The 27,314-nt window shown below is 38.1% G+C and overlaps 2 protein-coding genes across 9 annotated transcripts in view; one reads left to right on the forward strand and one right to left on the reverse strand.

Annotated features, from left to right (window-relative positions):
• The window catches only part of REPS1 (RALBP1 associated Eps domain containing 1), a 77,205-nt gene extending 60,952 nt beyond the window's left edge, over positions 1–16,253 (forward strand). For 4 of the 8 annotated variants that reach the window (XM_012474463.3, XM_012474468.3, XM_012474464.3 and 1 more), the window contains 10 exons: positions 1,463–1,550; positions 2,290–2,391; positions 4,907–4,979; positions 6,543–6,661; positions 7,816–7,880; positions 9,642–9,827; positions 10,873–10,968; positions 13,393–13,541; positions 14,569–14,674; positions 15,993–16,253. In XM_012474463.3, the coding sequence (XP_012329886.2) occupies positions 1,463–1,550; positions 2,290–2,391; positions 4,907–4,979; positions 6,543–6,661; positions 7,816–7,880; positions 9,642–9,827; positions 10,873–10,968; positions 13,393–13,541; positions 14,569–14,674; positions 15,993–16,061 (1,053 nt within the window). In that variant the 3' untranslated portion in view covers positions 16,062–16,253. The remainder of the gene's footprint in view (positions 1–1,462; positions 1,551–2,289; positions 2,392–4,906; positions 4,980–6,542; positions 6,662–7,815; positions 7,881–9,641; positions 9,828–10,872; positions 10,969–13,392; positions 13,542–14,568; positions 14,675–15,992) is intronic. The other 4 variants (XM_012474465.3, XM_012474469.3, XM_012474472.3 and 1 more) reach the window with 2 other exon arrangements.
• Positions 16,254–18,703: 2,450 nt separating this feature from the next.
• Positions 18,704–27,314, reverse strand: part of ECT2L (epithelial cell transforming 2 like) — a 94,948-nt gene continuing 86,337 nt past the window's right edge. Inside the window, exons 19-20 of the mRNA XM_064360628.1 lie at positions 20,639–20,811; positions 18,704–18,831 (exon numbers count right to left, since the gene is read on the reverse strand). Coding sequence (XP_064216698.1) covers positions 18,704–18,831; positions 20,639–20,811 — 301 coding nt within the window. The remainder of the gene's footprint in view (positions 18,832–20,638; positions 20,812–27,314) is intronic.

Consider the following 27,314-nt stretch of genomic DNA (forward strand, 5'->3'; position numbering starts at 1 on the left):
CACTTTGAACTAATCTGTAGGAAGTATGTATTGTGCCTACTATTGCAATGTAATAGGCATCTCATTAACTCTGTGTTATAGGTTTAAAAAGGTGTCAAATTTTCTTGAGCAGTTTACTAAAAATGAGTTTTCAGTCTCTTAGTTCTTGGGTTCTCATGAAATAGTTTAACATCAAGGCTCACATTTGCATAATTTTATCATATAATTCCTCACTCCCCTCACCCCCCATCCTAATAGAATGTTACTCTGTCACCCAGGCTGGAGTGCAGTGGCACAATCTCGGCTCACTGCAACCTCCACCTCCTGGGTTCAAGCAATTTTTCTGCCTCAGCCTCCTGAATAGCTAGGAATACAGGTACCCACCACCACACCCGGCTAAATTTTGTATTTTTAGTAGAGACAGGGTTTCACCGTGTTGGCCAGGCTGGTCTTGAACTCCTGACCTCGTGATCTGCTCACCTCAGCCTCCCAAAGTGCCAGGATTACAGGCATGAACCATCGCACCCAGCCCATTCCTCACTTATGAATGTTGTCTTGAACTGTGTTTTTATAAGAGCATTTTTAAAATGTAAATCTTTCTCTCTCTCTCTCACACACACACACACACACACACACACACACACACACTTTTTGAGATGGAGTCTAGCTTTGTCACCTAGGCTGGAGTGAGGTGGCATGATCACAGCTCACTCCAGGTTCTACTTCCCAGGCTCAGCGATCCTCCTACCTGGCAGGGCACAGTGGCTCATTCCTATAATCCCAGCACTTTGGGAAGCCGAGACGGGCAGATCATGAAGTCAGAGGTTCTAGATCAGCCTGGCCAGCATGGTGAAACCCCGTCCCTACTAAAAATACGAAAATTAGTTGGGCGTGGTGGTGGGCTACTATAATTCCAGTTACTCAGGAGGGTGAGGCAGGAAAATCGCTTGAACCCAGGAGGCACAGGTTGCAGTGAGCTGAGATCATGCCATTGCATTTCAGCCTGGGCGACAGAGCGGACTCTGTTTCAAAAAAAAAGAAAAAGGATTCTCCTACTTTAGCATCCTGAGTAGCTGGGACTGTAAGTCATGGGCCATGCCCAGATAATTTTTATATTTTTTGAATAGACAGAATTTCACTGTGTTGCTTAGGGATTATCTGGGCTGAAGTGATTCTCCTGCCTTGGCCCCCCAAAGTACTGGCATTACAAGTGTGAGACTCTGTGCCCAGCCTTCACATAAATCTTTAATCATTCCATTTAAAATGTGGTTTTTTAAAATTAAACAGATTGTTAGGCATGTATAGTGAGCTTGATTTTTAAATACAGTTTTAGAGCTTTTAACTTAACTTATTTTCATGCCTGCCTTAGTGTAAATGGGAAAGCCTGTCCACTGGTTTTAACAGTTTTGTTAGTTTTGATTATTGCATGGCATTAGCTTGACACTTTAATACAAATTCTGTATTTCCTCACATTTGTCTCTAGGATACTGCTATTGTTCATCCAGTTCCCATTCGTATGACTCCAAGCAAAATCCACATGCAGGAAATGGAACTTAAAAGAACTGGCAGTGGTAAGTAAGGAAGCTGTTGCTGGTTTGTATTTTAGTTTTGCAGCAAACTAAAATACATAAGTAATTATTCTGTTAAGGTACAAATTTATTTCATCATTGCTTATTTTTTAAGCTAGTACTTTATACAATTAAGTATATTTTCATGCATATTTATTTATGTTGCAGTTTTTAAAGGGAATTTGTTAATTTTAAATTATAAAGTTTTAAAATAAGGGCATTTGAAAATGTGACATTTCTAATACCCTGTGGGTTTTTATGGTCACCCTTGTAAATTTACATTTAAAATATGTTAAAACTTGAACTGAAGAGATACATGTTAAAATACATTTTGGCTTTGAAATTATATATTTTGCTTGAACTCTTGGAATGTCTCATTGTAGATGAAATGTTTTAGGGTTTCTCAAACATAGATTTATTTTCTGTATAAGTCAGCATTATAAATTAATTTATTTTATAGCTTATATATGTAGTGTTTAAGTAAGTGTGCTACAGGAATAAAATTAAGTGTGAACATGCAAATAAACTTTCATTATAAACTAGTTTCTATTATGGCAGAAAACAAAATTCTAAATAAACAATTTTACATTTGTTTTTATTAAAAATATTATTTTGTCTTACATTTTATGGATTTACCTGCCAGTTCTTTGGATATTTAAATTAAGTCTTATAGTCTGAGCTTTATGAATTTATCGATTCAAATACCTATATGTTATATTTTTACCTATTACTTCTCTATTAGATCATACAAATCCCACTAGCCCATTACTTGTGAAACCATCTGACCTTTCAGAAGAAAATAAGATAAATTCATCAGTGAAATTTGCTTCTGGTAATACTGTAGGTAAGTGAAGTATTACATCTTCCATTTGAAGTTTACCAAATCTGGATTTAGAGGCTATTTCAGATGTGTACCCATTTAATACTGTCTTCACTAGATAAAGTAGAGGAGAGTGACCCCTTTTGAACAGTTTGTCCTATCGATGAATAAATGGTTGCCCATTGACACCTGCTTCAAGGCAGGCCTCGTATTTGCCATCACTTTCAGTGTAGCCAGGTTTGGTCTTACGGCTCTTCCCCAGTGAGTTCCTTCCTTTTCTTTCTCACAAGAAATTCTATGTACATTCATTCAGCCAGTGTTAATTGGATACAATATGCCAGGATCTGTTCTAGGTATTGGGGATTTAACAGTAAAAAAGTCTTTGCTGCTATAGAGTTTACATTCTGTATGGGAGATAAAAGGGGGATAAAATATAACTCATATTAGAAAGTAATTAATATTGCGAATAAACATAAATCCGGGGAAGTGTAGGAGGAGTGCCGTTTTAAATAGGATGGTCAAGGAAGGCCTTACCAAAAAATGTCATTTGAGTGGACTTGAAGGAGATGAATTCAGCTGTGTGAATTCAGAAGGAAAATCAAGGCACAGCAAGCACCAAATGTAGAGTAGGGACTGCTTCTACTAGAATAGCAAACAAATACCTGGAATAGAATTGGTTGGCAAGTTTGGCAGGGAAAGGTAGCAGTGGTAGAACAGTAACAGGAGGCAGTGTCAGACTTTCTTTGACTTAGTGAGAGGAAAAGCCAATCAAAGGTTTGAATGGAGTAGTGACATGATCTGAGCCTCCTTTTTAATTGGGTCACTCTGGCCGTCCTAATGATAATAGGCCAGAAGAAGGCAAGAGAAACAGCATGCAATTTAGGGGATGGGGTAATCAGGCAAGTGAAGATGGTGACAGCTTGGTGTCTAGGGTGCAAGCAGTGGAAGTGCTGAGAAGTGGCTGGACTCTGGCTATATTGTGTATCTTGTGTAGGAAAAGACCTCAGGAGTAGTTGCTTTTACCTGTGTGATACAGGATGTAAGAGGGAGAGGAGTCAAGGGTGATTCCGGGGTTTTTGGCCTGGACAACAGGGAAATGAGGAAAACTGATAGCAGGTTTGTAGGGGAAAAAATCAAGTTCAGTTTTAGATACATTAAACTTGAGGTGCCTATTAAAATATCCAGATGGGAATATGTTCATTTTAATGTCATTCTTATATCAACTAGATGATTCTGTGATTTACAAGAAAAAGGAAAGAGATACATATTGAAATAAAACTAAAATAATCCCTTCAGCTTATGACTTTTGAACTTATGTAGTAATATTCCTTCAGATTGTCCCTAGAGTTTCTATTTTAAAATTTCTTTTTTCTGTCACAACTCTTAGTCTATTTCTGGGATTCTCATCTGCTTCATAAGACTTTGAGGAAACTGAAAATGAATGTTTCCTCTGCAGAAAAATATGGTTTCCTTGGCTAATTTCATAAATTTTATTATTGTATAAGCACATTTTATTCCCATGTCAAATTTTTAATTTTCACATTAACAATTTTAAAATTACTTTTCTTTATTTAAAATATTTCTAATTTGTTCTTTAAAAGTGACCTTTTTGTCCATTACAAAAGTAACTTATTATTTATTCTATAAATGTGTAACTGAGAAAAATGAAATAATCATATTCTCTCTATTCCATTAAAGTCTATGGTTAACAGATTCATTGTTAAGGTTAGTTTTCATTCTGCACATACAGAAATTATGTTTGTATGTAATGTGAACTTGTAATACAGTCATCCCTCAATATGTGTAGGGAATTGGTTCCAGGACCCTCATGGATACCAAAATCTGTGAATGCTCAACTCTCTGATGTGTAGAATGGTGGTATAGTATTTGCATGTAGCCTATGCACATGCAAATTTAAATCATCTCTAGACTACTTATAATACCTAATACAATGTAAATAGTTGTTTTATTGGGCCAAGTATGGTGGCTCACACCCTATAATCCTAGCACTTGGGAAGTCAAGGCAGGAGGATTGCTTAAATTCATAAGTTAGAGCACAGCAAGACCTCATTTCTACCAAAAAACAAACAAAAACACACACATATGCACACTGTATTTGAAAAAAAAATTGTCATACTGTATGGTTTTTTATTTTGTGTTATTTTTATTGTTGTATTGTTACTTTATTTTCTGTCTGCGGTTGGTTGAATCCTCAACTGTGGAATCTACAGATACATACCACAGATTTGGAGGGCCAGATTGTATATATACCATTTTGTGACTTATTTGGAATATTTCTGCATCATTAAGTATTATTTTTTCTAGACTATAACTTGCTTTGTCTACTGTGTAAATATGCCATGATTTATTTGATTCGTAGTTTTTACAGTTAATAACAACTGGAATGAACTGTTAGCCTACTAGCCAATCTTTGACTATCTCTGGCTTGAAACAGCATATCAGTTATATTTGTTTGGAGTAGATAGAGCAAAAAGTAAAGAAATGATTATTATTAAATAGGACATATCCCATTTATCAGCAGATGGTTACAGTAGTTCAGACTCTTTTACTTCTGACCCAGAACAGATCGGGAGCAATGTAACTCGTCAAAGGTCAGTATTTCTGTCAATGAAAAGCATGTTAAAATATCTTGCTGCATTTTAATGTTTAAAACTATTTAGAACCAAGCACAAATGATTTTGTTCTCTTAAAGCTGTTAGGTTACTTTTCGATTTATGTAAAAGACAGTAATTTTGATCCTTTCCAACTTGAATAGAAAAGAAAAAGAACCCTGATTTTCTAAGTAGTATTTTGTGGAAGGTCTAAAAAGAGGTGATAACTTCTTGGTGATAGAAGTTTTATATAGTCCTTTTTGTACCTAAACAGTGAGAGTCTATTAAGTAATACATGTATAACCTTATGGCAAGTACCAAAAGAATTCTGTGTTTTAAAACACCATCCAAAAGCACAGACCCAGTGGTGGGCCACCTTGAAGTTCTGTGTTACATAATAACCTTTCAGACACAAACAAGAAAGGGGTGGGATAGAGTGGAGGATGGCAAGAGATTTGTCTCCAAGGGCTTTACCATCTTTTAAAAGCTGTGTGCAAGACAGAAGCATCTTTCTCTTCTCACATTTTGCACGTGGTAAGTATCATTTTGCTGTACGCCTGGAGAATGTTGCGAGGATGCAGATTCTCCAGAGAGCTTAGAGTCAGAAGACTGCTTGTCTTCCTTTCTGAGTCTTCTTGTAGTTCTTCCTGTGTTTCTTAGCATTCTCAGTAATCTTGGATTTTACTCTGCTATTTATTCCCATATGTGAAGATCAGATTACCAGAGTCCTTGAGACTCTTTTCAGAATATGAAAGACTTTGGTAGCAAAGAAGTGAGTCTCTAGGATGAGTTGAGTTTGAGTATAGTCACCTCTAAAATGAGATGACCTATGCAGACACGTGAAGGGGTATTTCAACTTACTAAACTCCAGACCTTAATAGATTGAAAGCTAACCATTCCTGAAAGTAGATTTTCTCTTTTTATAATTAGTTTTTCAGACTATTACTACCTTTAATTGAATGGGAAAGCATTACACTAAATATGTAGTCTATTATGGTATCATGTTGACAACTAAGTTTCTTTTCAAAATTTTGAGGCTGGGCACGGTGGCTCACACCTGTAATCCTAGCACTTTGGGAGGCTGAGGTGGGCAGATCACCTGAGGTCAGGAGTTCGAAACCAGCTGGCCAAGATGGTGAAACCGTATCTCTACTAAAAATACAGAAATAAGCCGGGCGTGGTGGCAGACACCTGTAATCCCAGCTACTCTGGCGGCTGAAGCAGGAGAATTGCTTGAACCCAGGAGGCAGAGGTTGCCGTGAGCTGAGATCACGCCACTGTACTCCAGCCTAGACAACAGAGACTGTCTTGGGGAAAAAAAAAAGATTTTTTTGAAATTTTGCATATAACTTTATTTTAAAAATTATTTGCCATATAAAATAATCAGTTGTTTAGGGTACATCATAAACAGTGCTATCTTAATTTATTGTAACACTTACATACCTACTTGAGAAAATGTCATGCTAATAAGATCCTTTGCTGCTTAGCCAAGTTTGAATGCTTAAAAAGAAAAAAGCTCCAGTATCAGTAGTATGACCAATTATGATGGGGTGAATTTTTCAGGTCTCATTCAGGAACGTCGCCTGATAACACTGCACCACCACCTCCCCCTCCAAGGCCACAGCCCTCTCATTCTAGATCATCATCTTTAGATATGAATCGGACCTTTACAGCCACCACAGGTAGGGGCTAGAGAACCATAATACACATGATCATTTAATTTTAAAGTTAATCCAAGACACATACACATTTTATTTTTGTTTCTCTTAATATGTCTTTTAAAAAATATTTATCTGGCTGGGTGTGGTTGCTCATGCCTTTAGTCTCAGCACTTTGAGAGGCAGGCAGATCACTTGAGGTCAAGAGTTCGAGATCAGCCTGGCCAACATGGTGAAACTCCATCTCTACTAAAAATAACAAAAATTAGCCCGGTGTGGTGATGCACATCTGTGGTTCCAGCTACTCGGGAGGCTGAGGTGGGAGGATCCCTTGAACCTGGGAGGCAGAGGTTGCAGTGAGCCAAGATTGCATCATTGCACTCCAGCCTGGGCGACAGAGTGAGACCCTGTCTCAAAAAAAAGAAAAAATTATCTGAAGATAAATTTTGGATTAAAAAGATAGCAGACAAGAGGCAGTTTTTTTTCTTAATGACTACTTAAACTGTGTTTGAATACAAATGATGAAGATGGGAACCTGAGAGATGTCACAGGAAATTTTGAAAGAACGACGTTGTAATATCAAGAGGGGAAAACTGATAGGTCTCAATTTGGCTGATGAAGAAGAAGAGTCATAACTTACCTCAGGTTTTCAGTTTTTGGAGAGCTGGCAGTATTGTTATTACATTAGTTAAAATAGAAAAGTTAGGGCAGAGGATGATGATATGTTTTAGTCACTGTGAGTTTAGAGTGGTGAGGAAAAGGCTAAATAACACCATTGGCTAAGGAAGATTGGTGTATTATTTGGAATTTATTTACATACAAATGGGAGAGTGAAGTGTTAAGTGAAAGGGAAAATTTGGAAGTTTTCGTTTGATACCTGAAAGCAGTCAGAGATATGGGAAGAAAATCAAGATTGTATGCTATCACTGAAACAGGCAGGAGTATGCCAGGAGGGCTTTATGTAATAGAGGTAAGAAGCAAAACGAGATCTGATGAAACGCTGTGGGATTTGGTCTTTGGGTTACATATAGACTGTGTAACCAGATAGTATCTGTCTTCCAATACTTACCAGACATTCTTAGAAATCTTTATCATGTAGTCACATTCATTCAGCCTATTTCTTCTATTAACGAAGTGATTATACAGTTACTAAAAAGAAGACTTTTGTATTCATGCAGGACAACAACAGGCTGGAGTTGTTGCCCATCCTCCTGCAGTGCCTCCAAGACCACAGCCCTCACAGGTAATTCTCCAAGGTATTTATTACTAAATGTCCCATGATCAGTTTGTCTGCTAGGTCTTTAATTCTATTCTCAAATTATTTGGAAGGTCAGGAATGATCTGATGGCAATCCTTAATGAGCATTTAGTTCAGTGAGGCTAATTATTATTTTGAAAGATACACATTTCAAGAATGATCTCAGTTATTTTTTTGAAGGAAACTTAAAAGTGAAACAAATGATAATGTCTTGACAGAGAAGGGTTTAGTGGAAACAACAATGGGTTGGGAGATAGGAGATATCCATTAACGTCCTGGGTCTAGCAGTGGCTCACAAAATAACTTCACTGGGCTGGGTGCAGTGGCTCACACCTGTAATTGCAACATTTTGGGAGGCTGAGGCAGTAGGATTTCTCAAGCCCAGGAGTTGCAGACCAGCCTGGGCAACATAGTGAGACTCCGTCTCTAAAAACAACAACAAAATACTTAATTAACTGGGCATAGTGGTGTACACCTGTAGTCCCAATTGCTTGAGAGGCTGAGATGGGAGGATCTCTTGAGCCTAGGAGGCTGCAATAAGCTGTGATTGCACCACTGCACTCCAGCCTGGGTGACAGACTGAGACCCTATCTCAAAACAAAACAAAATACCCCAAAATAACCTCACTGCATCTCTCTGGATGTGTTACTACATGAGTTAAGGAAGTATAATGACCTCTGCATCCCTTCCAGGTCAAAATTACAGTGCTGTAGTAGACCTATTTATAAAATGCTTTGGGACAGCCTTAGTGGCTAAAGTTAAGGATCACATCATATGAAAAATGAAGGAAGTGAGATTTAGCAGGGACTTGAAAGATAAAGTGAAATTTACTGGGGAGAAGGCATTCCAAACCGAAGGTGTGACATCCAGAAAGCCATGGAGGTATGTGTTAAGCCTGGTATATTCCTCAGGGGAAAACAAATTAGTTCAGCACAACAGGAGTAGATGTGTGGAGTGATGGGAAATGAAACTAGAGAGGGAGGGAGGAGGCAGAGCATCTCCCATATCATAGTAAAAAGGATAGAGTTTTTCTTAGAGGGGAAGAATTTTTAAAGGGAAGAGACTTCAAATTTATTTTTTAGTATACTTTACTTCCTTTGCCATAAATCATCTCACACTCTATTTTAATTTCTTAGATACTTATTATTTTATTCTGCTATGGACTGTCAGCTTTATTAGGATGTGAGTGGGCCTTACTTGTCTTGTTCACAAGTAGATATTCAGTAAACAAATTTTTAGACTGAAGATGTAGCAGCCTTGGTCTGGCAAAGGATTGGTAGATGAAGTGAAGGGAAGTGCTCTGACATGTTAAGAGAATAGTTAGAATAGTGTTTTTCACACTTTAAAAGAGCAACCTTTTTAAGAAACATAGTGAAACATTAAAAAAAAAATTAAGGAATAAACTATTGTGCATTAGCCCAATTAAGAAAAAAAATACTTGCAAGTGGAGAGTGACGGTAGGGCCAGACCCACCCTCTCCTTCAGTGTACGTTCTTTGCAATAAATTAATTTTTGAAAAAATATCTTTTTATTGGAGGTTATCTTAAATTTTTTTTAGTGTCTTAACTTTTCACTTATGGTTTAATCATTTATTTAGAGCTAAAGTTTACTGTAATACACCTCTCTGAACTTACAGATAATAAAACAGGGCATCTTTATATACTAAATTTTCAAAGAGAAGAAGAGTACTCTGTGACACCGATAGGCTGATAAAATGTGTGTTTCTCTGTTCTGAACCATTGCACAGGCTCCTGGTCCCGCTGTGCATCGCCCAGTGGATGCCGATGGCCTCATGACTCACACTAGTACCTCACCTCAGCAGATACCAGAGCAACCAAATTTTGCAGATTTCAGCCAGTTTGAAGTATTTGCTGCATCAAATGTAAATGAAGAACAAGATGATGAAGCCGAGAAACATCCAGAAGTCCTGCCGGTCAGTTTTCAAGGGCTTGGCTAATTTTCTGCAGGCAGTCTCTTCCCATACCATGTGCTGTCAACCTAGCAGATATTAAAGGGGACATCAGTAAAATATTCCCTAGGTCGGTGCTTCTCACCTTTTTTATTGGCCTCCAATATCTGCTGGTTGTAGTGTAATGCTTACTAAGTATCAGAGTCTGGTGGGGTGGGGGATTGTTACCACATGAAAAGATACCACAACCTGGCCATTGCTAAAACACTGCTTTGGGGATTTCCGTCTTAATGCTAAGCATCTGACTGCATGATTTGGTGAAGATTTCCATGTGATAAGAGGCCATGGTTACCATAGCTCCACTCATTGCAACTTTTTCCCAAGGATAATTTCTCTAGACATAACTTATTTTTCTAATTATAACTTAAACTAGAACTAAATCTTAGCCAGACTTCCAATTGAAGCATTTAAAATTTGTATGAGAGTAAGTTACTACAGGATACCAAAATTTAGTATTCACAGTGTTCTAGGAGATTCTATTGTAGTTCCAATGGCAAGAACTTCTCTAGGAATCTCTGACTTAAATCACTGAACATAAATACGGAGTTGGAGAAACCAGAGGAATGCTGAAATCTCCGTTATATAGCTCATAGCCATGGAAAATTTCCTACTAGCTCCCTTTTCAAACCTTCAACTTTCTGCCAGGCCCATTAGGGGACTGGGCTGCATCTAGGAGGGTTGGGGTGGGCATGTAGAGGTGTGCAGAGGGTACCGGACTCACTCCCCTGGGTGGATGCCTCCCCTCTCCCAACCATGAGGACTTACCAGACTAACCACTTAGAGATTCAGTGCAGTAGCTGCATCATCACCATGTCCTCCTCTCCCTTACACCTCTATTACCTGCCCTCCCCTCTGCCTTTCAGCATCAGAGAAAGATAATTTAATAAGGTTCCTTCAAGTTCCTTATCATCTCAGATTTCTTAACATTTTGCTCCGATTTGTTACATATTCTACATTTATGCATAATTATGTTATATATAATTAATAGTGATAACATATTCATTTCTAGGTTGAAAAAGCTTCTGATCCTGCAAGTTCTCTTCGAGTTGCCAAAACAGATAGTAAAACTGAAGAAAAGACAGCTGCTAGTGCTCCTGCCAATGTGGTATGCAAAATGTCTTTTATAATAATAATCTTGTACATCATAGGTTATGTGAAATAATGAAATAAGGTCAATCAGAAATCATCTAATCCATTTCTCTGCCTTTACCTCTAGGATAGTCAGTCTAACTCAGAACAAAGTCTGCCTATTTAATGGAGATGATATTCTGTAATCTTACGTTAAATATTTGTCACAGGCTCTCAGAATTTAAGTGGTTATCACATTCTTCCCCCTATATAAAGTAGGACTTCTTTATAGGTGAAATGCGGTTTCTTTTATTGCAGTGTTGAATATTATAGAGGAAAATTATCAACCCTCTAAGGTTATTGTTATTCTCTGTGCTAACTTTTTCTTTAACTGTTGTAGGGAAAATTTTTCCCCAACATTTTATTATGAAAACGTTTAAGCATACAGAAAAATTGAAGCAATTTTTTATTGTATATCAGTAAATCCACTACCTTATATACCATTATTATTTTATTATATTTGCTTTACTTCATATCTCTCCATGCCTTCCATTCATCTGTCAATCCTTATCTGTTTTATGTATGTGTTAGCCCGTCTGCATTGCTATAAAGGAATAGGTGAGGCTGGGTAATTTGTAAAGAAAAAAGACGTTATGCCAGGCACAGTGGCTCACACCTGTAATCCCAGCACTTTGGAGGCTAAGGCAGATGGATCACTTGAGCTCAGGAGTTCAAGACCAGCCTGGGCAACACGGCAAAACCCTGTCTCTACAAAAAGTAAAACAATTAGCCAGGTGTGGTGGTGCGTGCCTATAGTTCCAGCTACTCGGGAGGCTGAAGTTGGGGGATTGCTTGAGCCTGGGAGGTGGAGGTTGCAGTGAGTTGAGATAGTGTCCTACACTCCAGCCTGGGTGACAGAGTGAGACCCTGTCTCAAAAAAAAGCAAAGTTTATTTTGCCTCATGGTTCCGCAGACTATACGGGAAGCTTGGTGGCAGCATCTGCTTCTTGTGAAGACTCAGGAAACTTAGAATCATGGCAGAAGGCAAAGTGGGAGCAAATGTGTCACATGGCGATAGAGGGAGCAAGGAGAGGTGCCAGGCTCTTTTAAACAGCCAGCTCTTGCATGAACTCAGAGTGAGAACTCATTCATTACTGTGAGAAGGGCACCAAGCCATTCACAAGGAATCTACTTCCATGACCCAAAGACCTCCCACTAGGCCCACCTCCAGCATTAGAGGTCACATTTCAACATGAGGTTTGGAGGGGACAAATACCTAAATTATATCATTGTACTTCAGATTGCAACTATCAGCACATTTTCCCCTTGAGGGAATAATTTTGGTAACTTTTTTTTTCCTGTTATCTAGACATTCCAGTAGGTATAAAAACAGCATGTGTTTCTGAAGTGCTTAAATTCTGCTTTCTGGACACTCTCTGTGTATTAGTCCATTTTCACACTGCAATAAAGATACCACCTGAGACTGGGTAATTTATAAACAAAAGAGATTTAACTGACTCACAGTTCTGCATGGCTGGGGAGGCCTCAGGAAATTGACAATCATGGCGGAAGGTAAAGGGGAAGCAGGTGGCAGGATAGAGAAAGAGCGAGGAAGTGCCTCACTTTAAAACCATTAGCTCTCTTGAGAACTCCCTCACTCTCATAAGAACAGCATAGGGGAAACCACCCATGACCCATCACCTCCTTCCAGGTCCTTCCCTTGACACATGGAGATTTCACTTTGAGGTGAGATTTGGGGACGCAGAGCCTAACTGTATCACTGTGTTGTATTACATTAGTAGTCCTGTAAGTTTTTAAGTAAAGAACTTTTATTTTTTATCAACTCACAGCAACAAATTAAAAATAGCACTTAACTAAAGAGATGGTTTTTATTTAAGTAAAAACCAAGTAAATGCCAAAACACCATTTTTTATTCTGTTGGGGCAGATTCATAATCTCCAACAAAATGTCAATTCATTTTCAAAAGTTACAATTACTGTGCATATTAGTAGTGATGCTTTTTTTTTTTTTTAAAGAATTGCCTAGCTTTCCATTACTTTATAATGTCAATATATTCATTAAGATGTATGTTAGTATTTTTGAGTAAGAAATCCTGTGGTGATAATGGATAGATATTTCTGGAGACTGCCTTTGTTTATTGTTGAACAGGATTCTGTATCATATTTATGTTAAAACTGAATGTTACAGTCTTGCATCAATATGTTACTCTAAAAAAATTTATATTGCAGGTACATTCATGATTGTGGTGTCAACTAGAAACATCCTTTCCCATTGTAATTTAAGTTGGTTCTTGCCGCAAATACATGGCTTTAAAGTAGGACAAGTAACTTTGATTTTCCAAGAGCAAATGGCTTAAAGAAAGCAAATGGTGTTGCAAAGTGCTAACTAACTATGAATGTCTTCAGAAGTGCTCATTATTAATGGAATTCTTGTCTTAAAGAGCAAAGGCACAACACCTCTTGCTCCACCACCTAAACCTGTTCGAAGAAGATTAAAATCAGAAGATGAATTAAGGCCAGAAGTTGATGAACATACACAAAAGATGGGTGTCTTAGCTGCTGTTCTTGCATCACAACCTTCTATTCCCAGGTAATCAAAGCTATTCCTAGACACATTTAATTACTGGGAAGAAAAAGCACAGCAATTAAAAATAATCAAATGGGCCGGGCATGGTGGCTCACGCCTGTAATCCCAGCACTTTGGGAGGCCGAGCTGGGCGGATCATTTGTGGTTAGGAGTTGGAGACCAGCCTGACTAACATAGTGAAACCCCATCTCTACTAAAAATACAAGAAAATTAGCCAGGTGTGGTGGTGCACACCTGTAGTCCCAGCTACTTGGGAGGCTGAGGCAGGAGAATTGCTTGAACCCAGGATGCAGAGGTTGCAGTGAGCTGATATCGTGCCACTGCACTCTAGCCTGGGCAACAGAGCAAGACTCCGTCTAGAAAATAATAATAATAACAATAATCAGACTGAAAGAAATTATGATCAGACTAGTTCTTTAGTTAAGCAGAACCTTGTCATGTATGGGTAGGTATTCTTCCCATTTTTCCCGCTTTATTAAATTTAATTCCAATTCCATTTTAACACCCTGTTTCAAACCCTGTAGCAGTACATTTTTTAAACTTGATAGTTTATAGTAAAACTGGTGTTATGGTGTTCTAGATCAGGAATCAGCAAGTTAAGTCTTACAGGCCAAATTTGCCCTATGCCCTATTTTTGTGTAGCCCATGAGCTAAGAATGACTTGTTCTTTTTTGTAGAAGAGAGAAGAAAGAATAGAAGAGAAAAAATAAAAAACTAGAATACGAGACAGAAACTCTGTGGCCCACAGAGCCTGAAATATTTACTATCTGGTCTTTTACAGAAAAGGTTTGCCAATACCTACTTTAGACTCTTTTTCTTAAATTCAGGTGATTCTACAGAAGAGTAATTTATTTAGTAATTTATTTTTTGGTTTATCGCTGCAACTGAGCAAGTGAGGTTGAGATATACTAGTAAGGAAAAAGATGCTCCTTTTAACTTTTTATGTTTAAAAATATATCAGGGAGGAATAGAGAGGATTTAAGATAAGAAACGAAGGTTATGGGTTTTTTTGCCTTCTTTGTCTTCTCAGATCTATTGGGAAAGATAAGAAAGCTATTCAGGCATCAATTAGACGCAATAAGGAAACCAACACAGTTTTGGCCAGATTGAATAGTGAATTGCAGCAACAGTTAAAGGTAATACAGTTTCTGAATCTTTATAATGTTCCTTATCTTAGTAAAGAAACCTAAAGAGAAGAAATGTGACTTCAGATAACCTCCAAGATCACATACATGGTTCTCCACTCTAATTTTCTAAATGCTTTGACTATAGTTAGTTTACCTGCCCTACCCCCCTCCTTTTTTTTTTTTTTTTTTTTTTTTTATTAAGAAATCTTGCTCTGTCACCCTGCAGCCTGGGTTCAAGCTCAAACTGTCCTCCCACCTCAGCCTCCTGAGTAGCTGGGATTACAGGCGTGAGCCATTGCATCCAGGTTGTAGTTTGTCCTTTTATCAAAGACAACTCAGATTCCATTAAAGAGATTTAAACAGATCTAAAGAAGAGAGATGGCAGCAATTTCAATCATCTTGCATGTGGAAAGAGAAAAGGCAAGCTTATCATCTAATACCTGAGAGGAATGTGTGTATTTTCTATTAACTGTGATTTCTTTGCATCCCTAGAAATAAAATTACTCCTACTTACTCCTTCCTTATTGGGTCAAAAAAAAAAATTACTCCCAGAATCACTTATGGTTCCCCAACATTATTAGGTACTCATGTCTCATCAAAAAAAAAAAAAAAAAAAAAGTGGTTCTCAAACCTTAATGCATATATAGGTAACCTGGGGTAATGTATGTCTTTCTGAACCAGAGAAAACCATTAAAATAAGTATATAGAAACTATTTTGAAAAATTCCTTTTTTATTACTTCTGAGAACAGAAAATAGGAAGTAAGGTACAAAATAGAAAGAGGTAGTTCTGGTTAAAATAAGATACTGTCAGTATGATAGAGAAAACAAAAAAAGTAAGTTAGAATTTGGTGGCTGACTAGAAAGACTGTCCAAAATCAGCATTGATTTAAAATTCTGAATGCAGAGTTACTCTTTGTGAAACTAAAGCTCAAAATGAGATCTAGGAGTCAATATAGCCAGATGTCATCACTAAGGAAAAGAAGCTATATTAACAAATTCGTGTACAGTTAATTCAGGGGGCAGGCTTATTGCAAAATTCAGTTGTTAATACCCATTTGTTGCAAACATTGACTTTTCTAGTAACTAGACATTCTATTACCCTGCTTTATGTAATAAAATCTTTGAAATTACCAGGATCTTTTTTTAATATTAAAAACATATAAAGAATCTACCTTTCTAAAGTGACGTATACTTTTAAAATACGAATAAGCTCTCCCTTAGTCTTCTTGACAAATTTAAATTGCTTTCTTGAAGCAGAGATATTGTTAGATATTCCTTCATTTTTATATACTTTGAAACATAACTTGGCCTTTGCCTCTTTTTCAGGATGTTCTTGAGGAGAGAATTTCCCTGGAAGTTCAACTGGAACAACTTCGACCATTCTCTCACCTATAAGCCAATTGCCGTTAACTGTGAACATAGTCATTTTTAAGTGATTTTGGGTTCAAAGCCAATTTGGAGACCCAAACATTCAGCTCATTGCTTAATTCAACATTAAATTTTATGATTCTGTTTTGCCCTATATGTTCACCATTGTATTTAAGTATCTTTTATTTTTTAATTTCAACAATAAAAAGGTCAGGATGACGTTTTCTGGAGGGTATATTGTGTTTGTTGGGACACCCACCTTTTCTGTTCCATAGCATCCAGGATACATAATATTTCTATGGCTAAAACCACACACCGATTTGATTTATAGAATGGGCTCATTTACATCTCAGTCACATACTCAGAAATAAATTGTCAATTTGTCCTCTTTTATGTTTAATATTTTACATAAAGCATCTGTATTCCATAAAAAGTCTTTTAAAAGTTTCCCATTTAATTTTTTATTTTAAAGAATTATATTGGATAAGGCAGTTTTCACCATAAGCTAATTTACTCTCTGCAGTAATATGCATTCTTCACGAATCGTGGTTCTTCAGGCCTCTTTTACTTGTCAACTTGTGACAAATATAAACATGTTAGATTTTATATTTTCCTTGTGGAAATGTGATCAACTTCATCAGTAACTTAGAACTATTTTATGTGAGATTGAATAATTCATTAGTCTTGTAAACTTATGAAATAGGTATGAATGAATAATGACCTTTCTTAATTATTTTTAAGTATTGTTTTAAAACTTCTAAGGATATCGATTATTCACAAAATAAAGGGGAATTCCTTAAGATTTCTAGTTTACCTTCAGCCATCTTGTCATTCTTTTGCTATATAGACAAGTTTTTCCTATTAATGAGTTTCTGGAGTATGCCTTATTCAGGACAATACACTGTTTTAGATTTTGTTTAATATTATATATACATTTTGACCCATTGCTAACAGCAGATATTTCCTTTAAGATTTATTCTGTCTATAGAATCATAGATGTTGAACTACATGGATATATCTATTTACAGAATCAGAAGTGTGGTTTTACACAAATAAAACAGCATAATATTTTAACTTTTGTTCATTTTTTAAATAAGCATTTAAAGTTTTAAGAAATAGAGGATTTTGTATTTTCATTTCCGAAAGAAAAAATGTTTAAATACTGTAGGTTCACTATCCTGAACTGTACCAATAGACTGTATTACTATAAACAACAATATGAAGAACAAAGGAAACTGACAACCTTAAGCTTCCAAGATTAATGTAATTTTTATCTAGCAATATCTAGGTAGAAATATACATCAGCTAAAGTTTCCAAGTGGCTATCAGTATGCCTTTATTTGTTAAATAATCAGTTTAAAGGCCCAGGAAATTACTCAATACCTATTTTGCTGTTTCTTTGTTTTAAAAGAAACATTTTTACAGCTACATTTCATTACAAGCAAGCTTTGCTGTTTCCATTTATTTTTGTTTTTTAAAAGTTGCTTTTTAAAAATAGCCTTCTAATGTAACAATGTCAAAAATATTTTTAAAGCTTCTTAGTCTTGTAATAAATAACACAAAAATTATAGAAAAATTTTTAGTACTTTGTAGTGGTATATCTTTAATGTGCTCTAGAGGAGTACATTCATACTAAGGATATGTATGACGAGTTTTTGAGTAAATTGCCATTTGTATTTCTTACCTTTTTTTTTTGGAGACAGAGGTTCACTTGTCACCCAGGCTGGAGTGCAATGGTGCAATCTCAGCACACTACAACCTCTGCCTCCTGGGTTCAAGCAATTCTCCTGCCTGCCTCTGCCTCCCAAGTAGCTGGGGCTACAGGTGTGTACCACTATGCCTGGCTAAGTTTTTGTATTTTTAGTAGAGATAAGGTTTCACCATGTTGGCCAGGCAGAACTCCTGACCATAGGTGGTCCACCCACCTCAGCCTCCCAAAGTGCTGGGATTATAGGCATGAGCCACTGCGTCCGGCCTCGTGTGTGTGTGTGTGTGTGTGTGTGTGTGCGTGTGTGTGTGTGGCGATCTCAGGTCTCCAGAACTTCTGCCTCCCAGGTTCAAGTAGTTCTACTGCCTCTAGCTGGGATTACAGGAATGCGCCACTACATCCAGCTAATTTTGCATTTTTTGTAGAGACTGGGTTTCTCCATGTTGTTCAGGATAGTCTCGAACTCCTGACCTCAGGGGATCTGCCTGCCTCAGCCTCCCAAAGTGCTGGAATTACAGGTGTCAGCCACCACGCCTGGCCCTGTTATCCATATCTTAATTTCATGAAAATACTAAAAATGGTAAATCACCAACAAAATATTTTTCTAGACTGATCACTTAAGAAACACTTTAATTCTGCTTTTTTCATTAGATCAGAAAACAAAGCTTTACACAATGTGCTTGCTCTGTCTTAGGTTTCGTCACACCAGATTACTCTAAATAATATTACCCGTGAAATATAGCTACCAACAGAAGTAGTTCAAAATTTTGGACTCAAAGTGTTCTTATCCATTCTTCATAAGTGAGCACAAATGATAAAGTTTCAAAGTTGAAAGGATCCTGTGGGTCATCTTGATCCATGCCAGTTATTCTGTTTCTTACTGGATATTTTGGAACAGAAAATACATGTTGTCTGTCTTTGCTGGGGAGAATTGGTACCCTTGATGTTTTCAAGTTCAGTCTCACTTCTCCATCCTACTTTTGATTGCATTTTGAATTACTGACAGCCATAGGAACTTATCGTCCTCTGCTTCTGTAGCACAAATCCATTTATATTTTGGACCTTGAAGAATAAATGCATTCTTGACATCTGTAAAAGCATTTGAGGTATACTAATTAATCTTTGCAGGTAAAATCAAAATGAGAAAAAAGATTTTTTTTTTTTTACTTTTTTTTTTTTTTAAATGGGGTTTCACCATGATGGCCAGGCTGATCTTGAACTCCTGACCTCAGGTGATCCACCCACCTCAGCTTCCCAAAGTGCTAGGATTACAGGCGTGAGCCACTGCGACTGGCCGAGAAAAAATTTTAATAATCACCATCTTTAAGAATTTTTTAAAAGCTAAAAAGAAATACATATCTAATGTAGAATATAACTTCCTAAAATTACTGAATAATTCGAATACAATGTAAAATAATGTCTTTATATTACAGTTACTGTAATAGCAATTATTTTAAAAACTAAAGGATAGTTGATACGATGATAGAATGTTGTTTAATTACTTGTCTCAACTACTCCAGAAAGAACTGAAATCAGTAACAGTCTTTACTGATAGTTATTATAAATCAAGATGCTAAGAGCTAGACTAGACGACCTCAGTATGAGAGCCAGTGACAGAATCAAGCCAACTACCTAGTTGAATGCCCACTATTAGATTACATAACACTGTTTTGACACAGCTCGTAGCTGATTGTTATGGTGGGAGGGGTACTGAAGGAGACATGTTTCGTACACTAACCATACCCAATGATTATAGGTAACTAAGCCTTTTTAACCTGGGTTTGTTTTCTAGGTGATGATAATTTTTTCTCAGGCTCAGATTTGGAATAGGGCTGAAGCCATTGGGAAATAGCCCTTTTATTTAGTTTGGTATTTCTCTAAGGTCTTGGGTTCCAGCTTTAACCTTAGGACATGAGAATGAGAGATGTTACATTCAGATTGTCTTGCCTAAGAAATATAGGACTAAGATATAGATCCTTTTAAACTTGGGAAGTAAAGTATAGGATAATAACTATAAATATGTACAATAGGGTTTAAGTAGAATATCATTTTCATGACAAATTATATTTCTATTGGAATTACTGTGAGTGAAATTAATTTACTAAGCATCCTTTGCATATCTGTTGATTCATTTATTTAACTCCCAAGTTAGATGCAAACTTAAGGAAAAAAAGGTATGTGTCAAATATGTAATAATCATTTAATCCTAGTAGAATGGGAAAGCAATAAAAATTTAAAATATGCTTTTAGACTGTAGCATCTTCAGACAGTATAGAATAGTGGTTAAGAGCTCCAGATCTTCAAAGAACTCACAGTAGTGTGGAGCCTCGCTTCCCTTTGTGATTTTTGAAAGCTGTTTTCCTGCCTGGGCACGGTGGCTCACTCCTGTAATCCCAGCACTTTGGGAGGCTGAGACAGGCAGATCACCTGAGGTTGAGAGTTCGATATCAGCCTGACCAACATGGAAAAACCCTGTCTCTACTAAAAATACAAAATTAGGTGGGCATGGTGGCCCATGCCTGTAATCCCAGCTACTCAGGAGGCTGAGGCAGGAGAATCACTTGAACCCTGGAGGTGGAAGTTGCAGTGAGCCAAGATTGTGCCATTGCACTCCAGCCTGAGCAACAAGAACAAAACTCTATCTCAAAAAAAAAAAAAAAAAAGGGGGGGGGGGGGCGACTGTCTTCCTAAAGTGCAAGACTGAATGCCAGAAGCCCTGTCTTTAACTATTTCAGAGGTAGATGAAAGTTTACATTGCTTAATGAAATTCTAATATTGGGGGAATTATTTGCATCCTGGTAAATTATAATTCCAGTTCTTTTTCTACTTTTCTATTAATGAGCTTTACATTATGTAGCTTTTTGAAGGTATCTCTTGGAAGGAAAAGAATACATACACTTGGAATCTGGAATATTTTCTATGAGTAACCTATGAAGGGCCACTGATGCAATGAACTGGTAGGTTGTTTTTGAAGTCCTCTCAAATGGAGTATGAGATGTGCCTCGACTAGAAATGAGCAGTGCATCATTGAAGAGGAAAAGGCTGAGATCGCGGATGTGTTCATAGAGCCTGTGTTAAAATGGAGAAGGTGCAGTTTTAATACATACATAGGTGCTTTGTTACATAGTTAATCATCTTGAAATTGATAGTCAAGGCTTTTACCTCACTACTGACATTTTGAATGACTGGTTGAAGTTCTCAGTATAGTATTCCTTCTGATGTGATTTGCCCCTCCTGTGTCTCTGAGGTCAGTACTATGGGCCTTCAGGGCTCCTGGTGGAGTACTTTGAGTTTGTCCATGGAACAAGTATTTCATAATCCATGTGGGAAAAATGAACACTGACTTTCCCTTCTTTATGAAATGATTTATTTGATATCTGTGCTGTTAAATTTTTGTCAATGTTGGTATTTTGAAATACTTGGGCAATCTGAAGAAATTAAGTATTTGTTTCCCTTTTTTTTTTTTTTAATAGCTGGAGTCTCACTCTTGTCACCCAGGCTGGACTGCGGTGATGTGATCTTAGCTCACTGCATCCTCCACCTCCCTCAAGCAATTCTGCCTCAGCCTCCTGAGTAGCTGGGATTACAGGCACATACCACCACACTCAGCTGATTTTTGTATTTTCAGTAGAGATGAGGTTTTACCATGTTGGCCAGGCTGGTCTCAAACTCCTGACCTTTTTGTTTCACCTTTAAGGATAACAAGACTGGGCGCAGTGGCTCACTGTAATCCTAGCACTTTGGGAGGCTGAGGCAGTCGGATTACAAGGTCAGGAGTTCCAAGACTAGCCTGGCCAACATAGTGAAACCCCATCTCTACCAAAAATACAAAAATTGGCAGGCATGCTGGTGCACATCTGTAGTCCCAGCTACTTGGGAGGCTGAGGCAAGAGAATCACTTGAACTGGGAGGCGGAGGTTGCAATGAGTCGAGATTGCACCACTATACTCCAGCCTGGGCAACAGATTGAGACTCCATTCCCCCATCCCCGCCCACCCCGCAAAAAAAGGGATAACAAGTTGGAGTAGAGAGAAAGATAAGAACTGATGTGGCATGAAGTGTATTAATAGAAGGGAGAAAAAAGCATTTAGCTACTATGTAGAAGTAAATATAAAAATTTTACTTTTGATTAAAAAGTAGCAGATAACCCAATACAGTTCATCAATTTGAAAGGTAAAAATTAAACAGTTCTTTGTTTTCACTGAGGTTGCTACCATGGTCAACTGTAGGCGTTATTTATCAAGAGGCAAAATTTGGTGTCCTCAACCTCCCATCTATTATCCTCTTTGCTTTTCTGTCATTGGAGCCTGATTGCTGTGTTTAGCAGACCTCACTGTACTCTAGTATGGGTTATCTGTCCTGTAGGAGTGTTCCTGTTAGCTCTCCCCAAAGGGATCTACAGTCAGTTAGCAGAATGTGCATTGGAGAAAATGTTCCTAGGCTTCTCAAGGATACTAGACTTTGATCTAGAATTGATTCATTTTGGGGACCCCAAATGCCACTGTGATCCACCAGGCTAGTGTGATAAACAGTTTTGACTCAGGTCAACTCACAGTGGAGCTGATGGCCTGCTATTATCCATGTACTGAAACTTTTTTTTTTTTAGGCAGTTTCACTCTTTGCCCAAGCTGGAGTAGGGTGCTTTTCACATTTACTGATATCTTGTAAGAAATATTGTTCTAGATCAAGTCAATAGGTTCTTCTGAGAATAAAGGAGTGAATAGAACTAAGGATGAGAAAGAGAGGAAGCAAGAAAGGCAGGAGGTGTGTGATGGGCAGTATGTGGTGAGTGGCCGTTTTGAATAGGCAAAAGAATTCTACCATGATTGCTTTTTTGGGGGAAGGGGGAGCAAAATATATGTATACACATATATATAAATATATATATATATATTAACCCATAATAATTATTTCTCCTGTCATAAAAGTTTAGAAAACTGGGCCGGGCACGGTAGCTCATGCCTGTAATCCCAGCACTTTGGGAGGCCGAGGTGGGTAGATCACAAGGTCAGGAGATCAAGAACATCTTGGCCAACATGGTGAAACCCTGTCTCTACTAAAAATACAAAAATTAGGTGGGGGACATATGCCTGTAGTCCCAGCTGTTCTGGAGGCTGAGGCTGGAGAATCGTTTGAACCTGGGAGGTGGAGGTTACAGTGAGCTAAGATTGCACCACTGCAGTCCAGCCTGGGCAAAAAGAGCGAAACTCTATTTCAAAAAAAAAAAAAAAAGTTTAGATAACTGTTTAAATCTGTAATAGAACTTTGCTGTATCCGAATTATCAGGGAATATGCTAACAGAGTGGTTTGAAAAAGTAGCATTTAAAAAGGTACTTGCTTTGGTAAATTGATGTTCAGTTTTTTCCTTTGGAAGGGACAACACCTATATTAGAGGCAAATGACAGAGAATTCCAGTTTTGTGACCCACTTGGACCTGATAGATGGTTGGCTCAGGAAAGGCTGGAGCAGCCACACTAACTGGAGCTTAGAATTGAGCCTTTTGTAATCTGAGGACATGAGTGAGGGAAAGAAACACACAAAGAGGTTGTTATTTCAATCTGTTTCTGAGAGGGCTATTTTATATATGATTTTTATCTGGAAAAAAAAACTTTTCAAAAGCCGTTTACTGAATTAAGCCCCTCAAGATCTCCAACCATTTTTATCCACAGACAACACCAGAAACTCTAAAAATTTAGCAGTTCCTCTAGATAGGCAAAAGCTAATACAGTCATCCCTTGATACCCATGGGGAATATGTTCCAGGACCTCTTGAAAATACCAAAATCTGAGGATGCTTGGTATTTGCATATAACCTGCATATTATCTCTAAATTACTTATGGTATCTAATACTACATAAATACTTATACTATATTGGGGTTTTGTTTTTTTAATTGTATTTGTTTATTTTTTAATGTTTTCCATCCTCAGTGGAACCCATCAGTGCGGAGCCTGCAGATAAGGCTGTAATTTCACCTTTAGTGTTGACATAATGGAGCAGCTGAAGTGGCCCCTACTAGAGTTTCAGAAATCTGCCTCTGCTCACACTCAGAACCAACTCCAGTGGTGGGTTTTGTTCTGAACTTGAATAGAGTTTCTTTACCTACTTACAAATAGATTCAGTGATTCCACAAAATGGAACACAGCTACTATAATGTAAATTCTTAACTCCATTCTAGAAGTGTTTTGTTATTGTTATTAAACTACTGTATTAGCCAGCCCAAGAGACACAGAAAGGCAGGAAGTACCCAATTTATATAAATATATAAAACTTTAAAAGAAAGTTTTAGGCTGGGCATGGTGGCTCACACCTGTAATTCCAGCATTTTGGGAGGCCAAGGTGGGCAGATCATGAGGTCAGGAGTTCGAGACTAGTCTGGCCAAAATGGTGAAACTCCATCTCTACTAAAAATACAAAACTGAGCCGGGTGTGGTGGCACGTGGCTGTAGTCCCAGCTACCTGGGAGGCTTAGGCAGGAGAATCACTTGAACCCAGGAGGCGGAGGTTGCAGTGAGTGGAGATCGCACCATTGCACTCCAGCCTGGGCAACAAGAGTGAAACTCTGTCTCAAAAAAAAATATTACAGTACATGGACAACAGCAGGTCATCAGCTCCACTGTGAGTTGACCTGAGTCAAAACTGTTTTATCACCTAGCCTGGTGGATCACAGTGGCATTTGGGGTCCCCAAAATGTGTCAATTCTGGACCAAAGTCTAGTATCCCTGAGAAACCTGGATACATTTTCTCCAATGCTAAATCACTGTAGATCCCTTTGGGGAGAGCTAAGAGGAAAGTTTACAGTATGTCTTTTTGGCAGTATAATAGGGTATTTCCCCAAGGAAAATTAGTCTGGGAAGTCGATGGCTCTATTTGATGATCAAGGCCAGGCCTGTATTTACCAGTCCTGAAGGCACCACTTTTGTACCTTTGGTAAGACTCCACTGGAAGAAAAAAAGCATGCTTAAAAGTCAGCAAGTTTTGGCCACGTGCAGTGTCTTACTCCTGTAATCCCAGCACTTTAGGAGGCCGAGTTGGAAGTATCTGGGCCCAGGAGTTCAAGACCAGCCTGGACAGCATGGCAAGACCCCATCTCATTAAGAAAAAAAAAATCGTCAAGTTTAAAATCACAGACATGAAAATCAGTGTTTATGAAAAAAACAATACAGAAGTTCCAAGATACATAATATATTTAAAATGCTTGAAATAATGGCCCATGTCCCCAGAGGAACAAATTGCCCTCTGAATTTCCCAGCTCTTAAAATGACTGTATGACTTCATCTCTATTTTAAATTTTTTTCATTTAGAATGCAAACACTCATTCTTTCTGTGTCATAGGTCTTGTTTTTGGTATTTGTGGCCAGGTGCAATGGCTCACGCATGGCCAAGATGGGTAGAGGCCAGGAGTTTGAGATGAGCCTGGCCAACATGGTGAAACACCATCTCTACTAAAAATAAAAAGAAGTTAGCTGGGCGTGGTGGCACATCCGTGTACTGCCAGCTATTTTGGAATGCTGAGGCACAAGAATCGCTTGAACCCGGGAGGCAGAGGTTGCAGTGAGCCGAGATCGCACCACTGCACTCCAGCTGGGTGACAGAGCACGACTCTGTTTCAGAAAAAGAAAAGATATTTGTTTAGTAACTGTTACTATGTTAGTGAGATTATTATGAGGAAGGCTTGGTTCACCTTTCTACCTTCTGGTCTAATCACAGGAAACACCACTGCCTGTGCACTGAGATACCTGGTTCTAAATTCCAGACCAGCACTTATTCTGACTAGGCAACTTAAGCCAGATTCCCCACCCATAACGTGGTTCCTGTCCTACCTGCCTTATCAGGTAATTGTAATTAAATTTATCAAATGAGAGAAGTTAACATATATGGTAAAGATTAAAGCCTTATATAAGTTGGTACTGTATGTATAAATACAAGCAGAGTATGTTTAAGTAAAAATTCCTGGTAGAAATCACGGGGATGGTATTCCTTGAGTGTTACATGATTTTCTAAAATGACAGAAAACAAGGTTGCAGGCTAAGTATTGGGTGATAGCTTTTGGAATATGAGCCTGTTTGCATTTACCTAATTTCAAAAAAAATTTTTTTTCACCCTGTAGAGATAGGGTCTTACTATGTTGCCTAGGCTGGTCTAGAACTCCTGGCCTCAGGTGATCCTCCCACCTGAGCCTCCCAAAGTGCTGAGATTACAGGAACAAGCCACCACACCCAGCCAATTAATTTGAAATTATATTTAAATTTATTAGCAAATAATATAACCGTAATCACTGAGACAGTGTTGTTGACCTAAAAGGAAGAAGCTGAGGCAAAATCAATATAAGGAGAGTTTAGTTGGGCTAAGCTTGGGGACTGCAGCCCTGGAGCATAAATTCAGTTACCAGGAGTATACCCTCCAATAAGTAGCATTTACAAGTGGATTTTTAAAGAAGAGGCAGTTCCAGAGTTTATCAAGATTTTACACTAGCACAAGCTGTTGATTGACTATAATTGTTCTTTGTCCACAAATTCCAGGAATGTGAAGATAATGGATGAGGCAGCCCAGGAACAGTTGCCCCCAGGCAGGCATGGCTGGGAGGTGTGACTGAAGTCCTGTACTATTGTCTCTCTGGGCCTCTCATAGCTCAGAGCAGTGCCTATTTAAATATAAAGGTACCTCACAATCAGAGTGTAAAATAATTTTGGATTATCCTAAATCTTCAAAGTACTCTCATTTGCTGTCCAAATACTGAAGACAGAAGTCTGATTTCTAATAACTAGACCTCCAGCTTCCAATCCACATGTAAAGAGGTTGGAAGTTGTAGGCTGGATGCTATGGCTCACACCTGTAATCCCAGCACTTTGGGATGCCAAGGCGAGTGGATCACAAGGTCAAGAGATCAAGACCATCCTGGCCAACATGGTGAAACCCTATCTCTACTAAAAATACAAAAATTAGCTGGGTGTGGTGGTGGGTGCCTGTAGTCCCAGCTACTCAGGAGGTTGAAGCAGGAGAATCGCTTGAACCCTGGAGGCAGAAGTTGCAGTGATTCGAGATTGTGCCACTGCACTCCAGCCTGGTGACAGAGCAAGACTTCGCCTCAGAAAAACAAAAAATAAATAAAAATGAAAAAACACACACCAGCACTTTGGGAGGCCAAGGCAGGTGGATGATTTGAGGTCAGGAGTTCGAGATCAGCCTGGCCAACATGGTGAAACCCCATCTCTACTGAAATTTAAAAAATCAGCCAACATAATGGTGTGTGCCTGTAATCCCAGCTACCCAAGAGCCCGAGGCAGGAGAATTGCTGGAACCCAGGAGGCAGAGGCTGCAGTGAGCTTAGATCACACCACTGCACTCCAGCCTGGGTGACAGAGGCTGCTTTCAAAAAAAAATTATCAGGGGTGCTAAGAAGCAAAATACACAGACTGAAGAGACAGGGCAAGCATCAAAACCAGACTCAGATATAGTAGAGGTTTTGGAATTATTCAGACCAGAAACTTAAGGGCTTTAATGGAAAAAGTGGACAACATACAAGAACAGATAGGTAATGTAAGAATAGAGACCAAAACTCTTAAGAAAGAAA

This window comes from Aotus nancymaae, unplaced genomic scaffold (genome assembly GCF_030222135.1).
Source record: "Aotus nancymaae isolate 86718 unplaced genomic scaffold, 86718_ANA_hifiasm-v0.15.2.pri h1tg000040l, whole genome shotgun sequence".
In the NCBI taxonomy this organism is placed as follows: Eukaryota; Metazoa; Chordata; class Mammalia; order Primates; family Aotidae; genus Aotus; species Aotus nancymaae.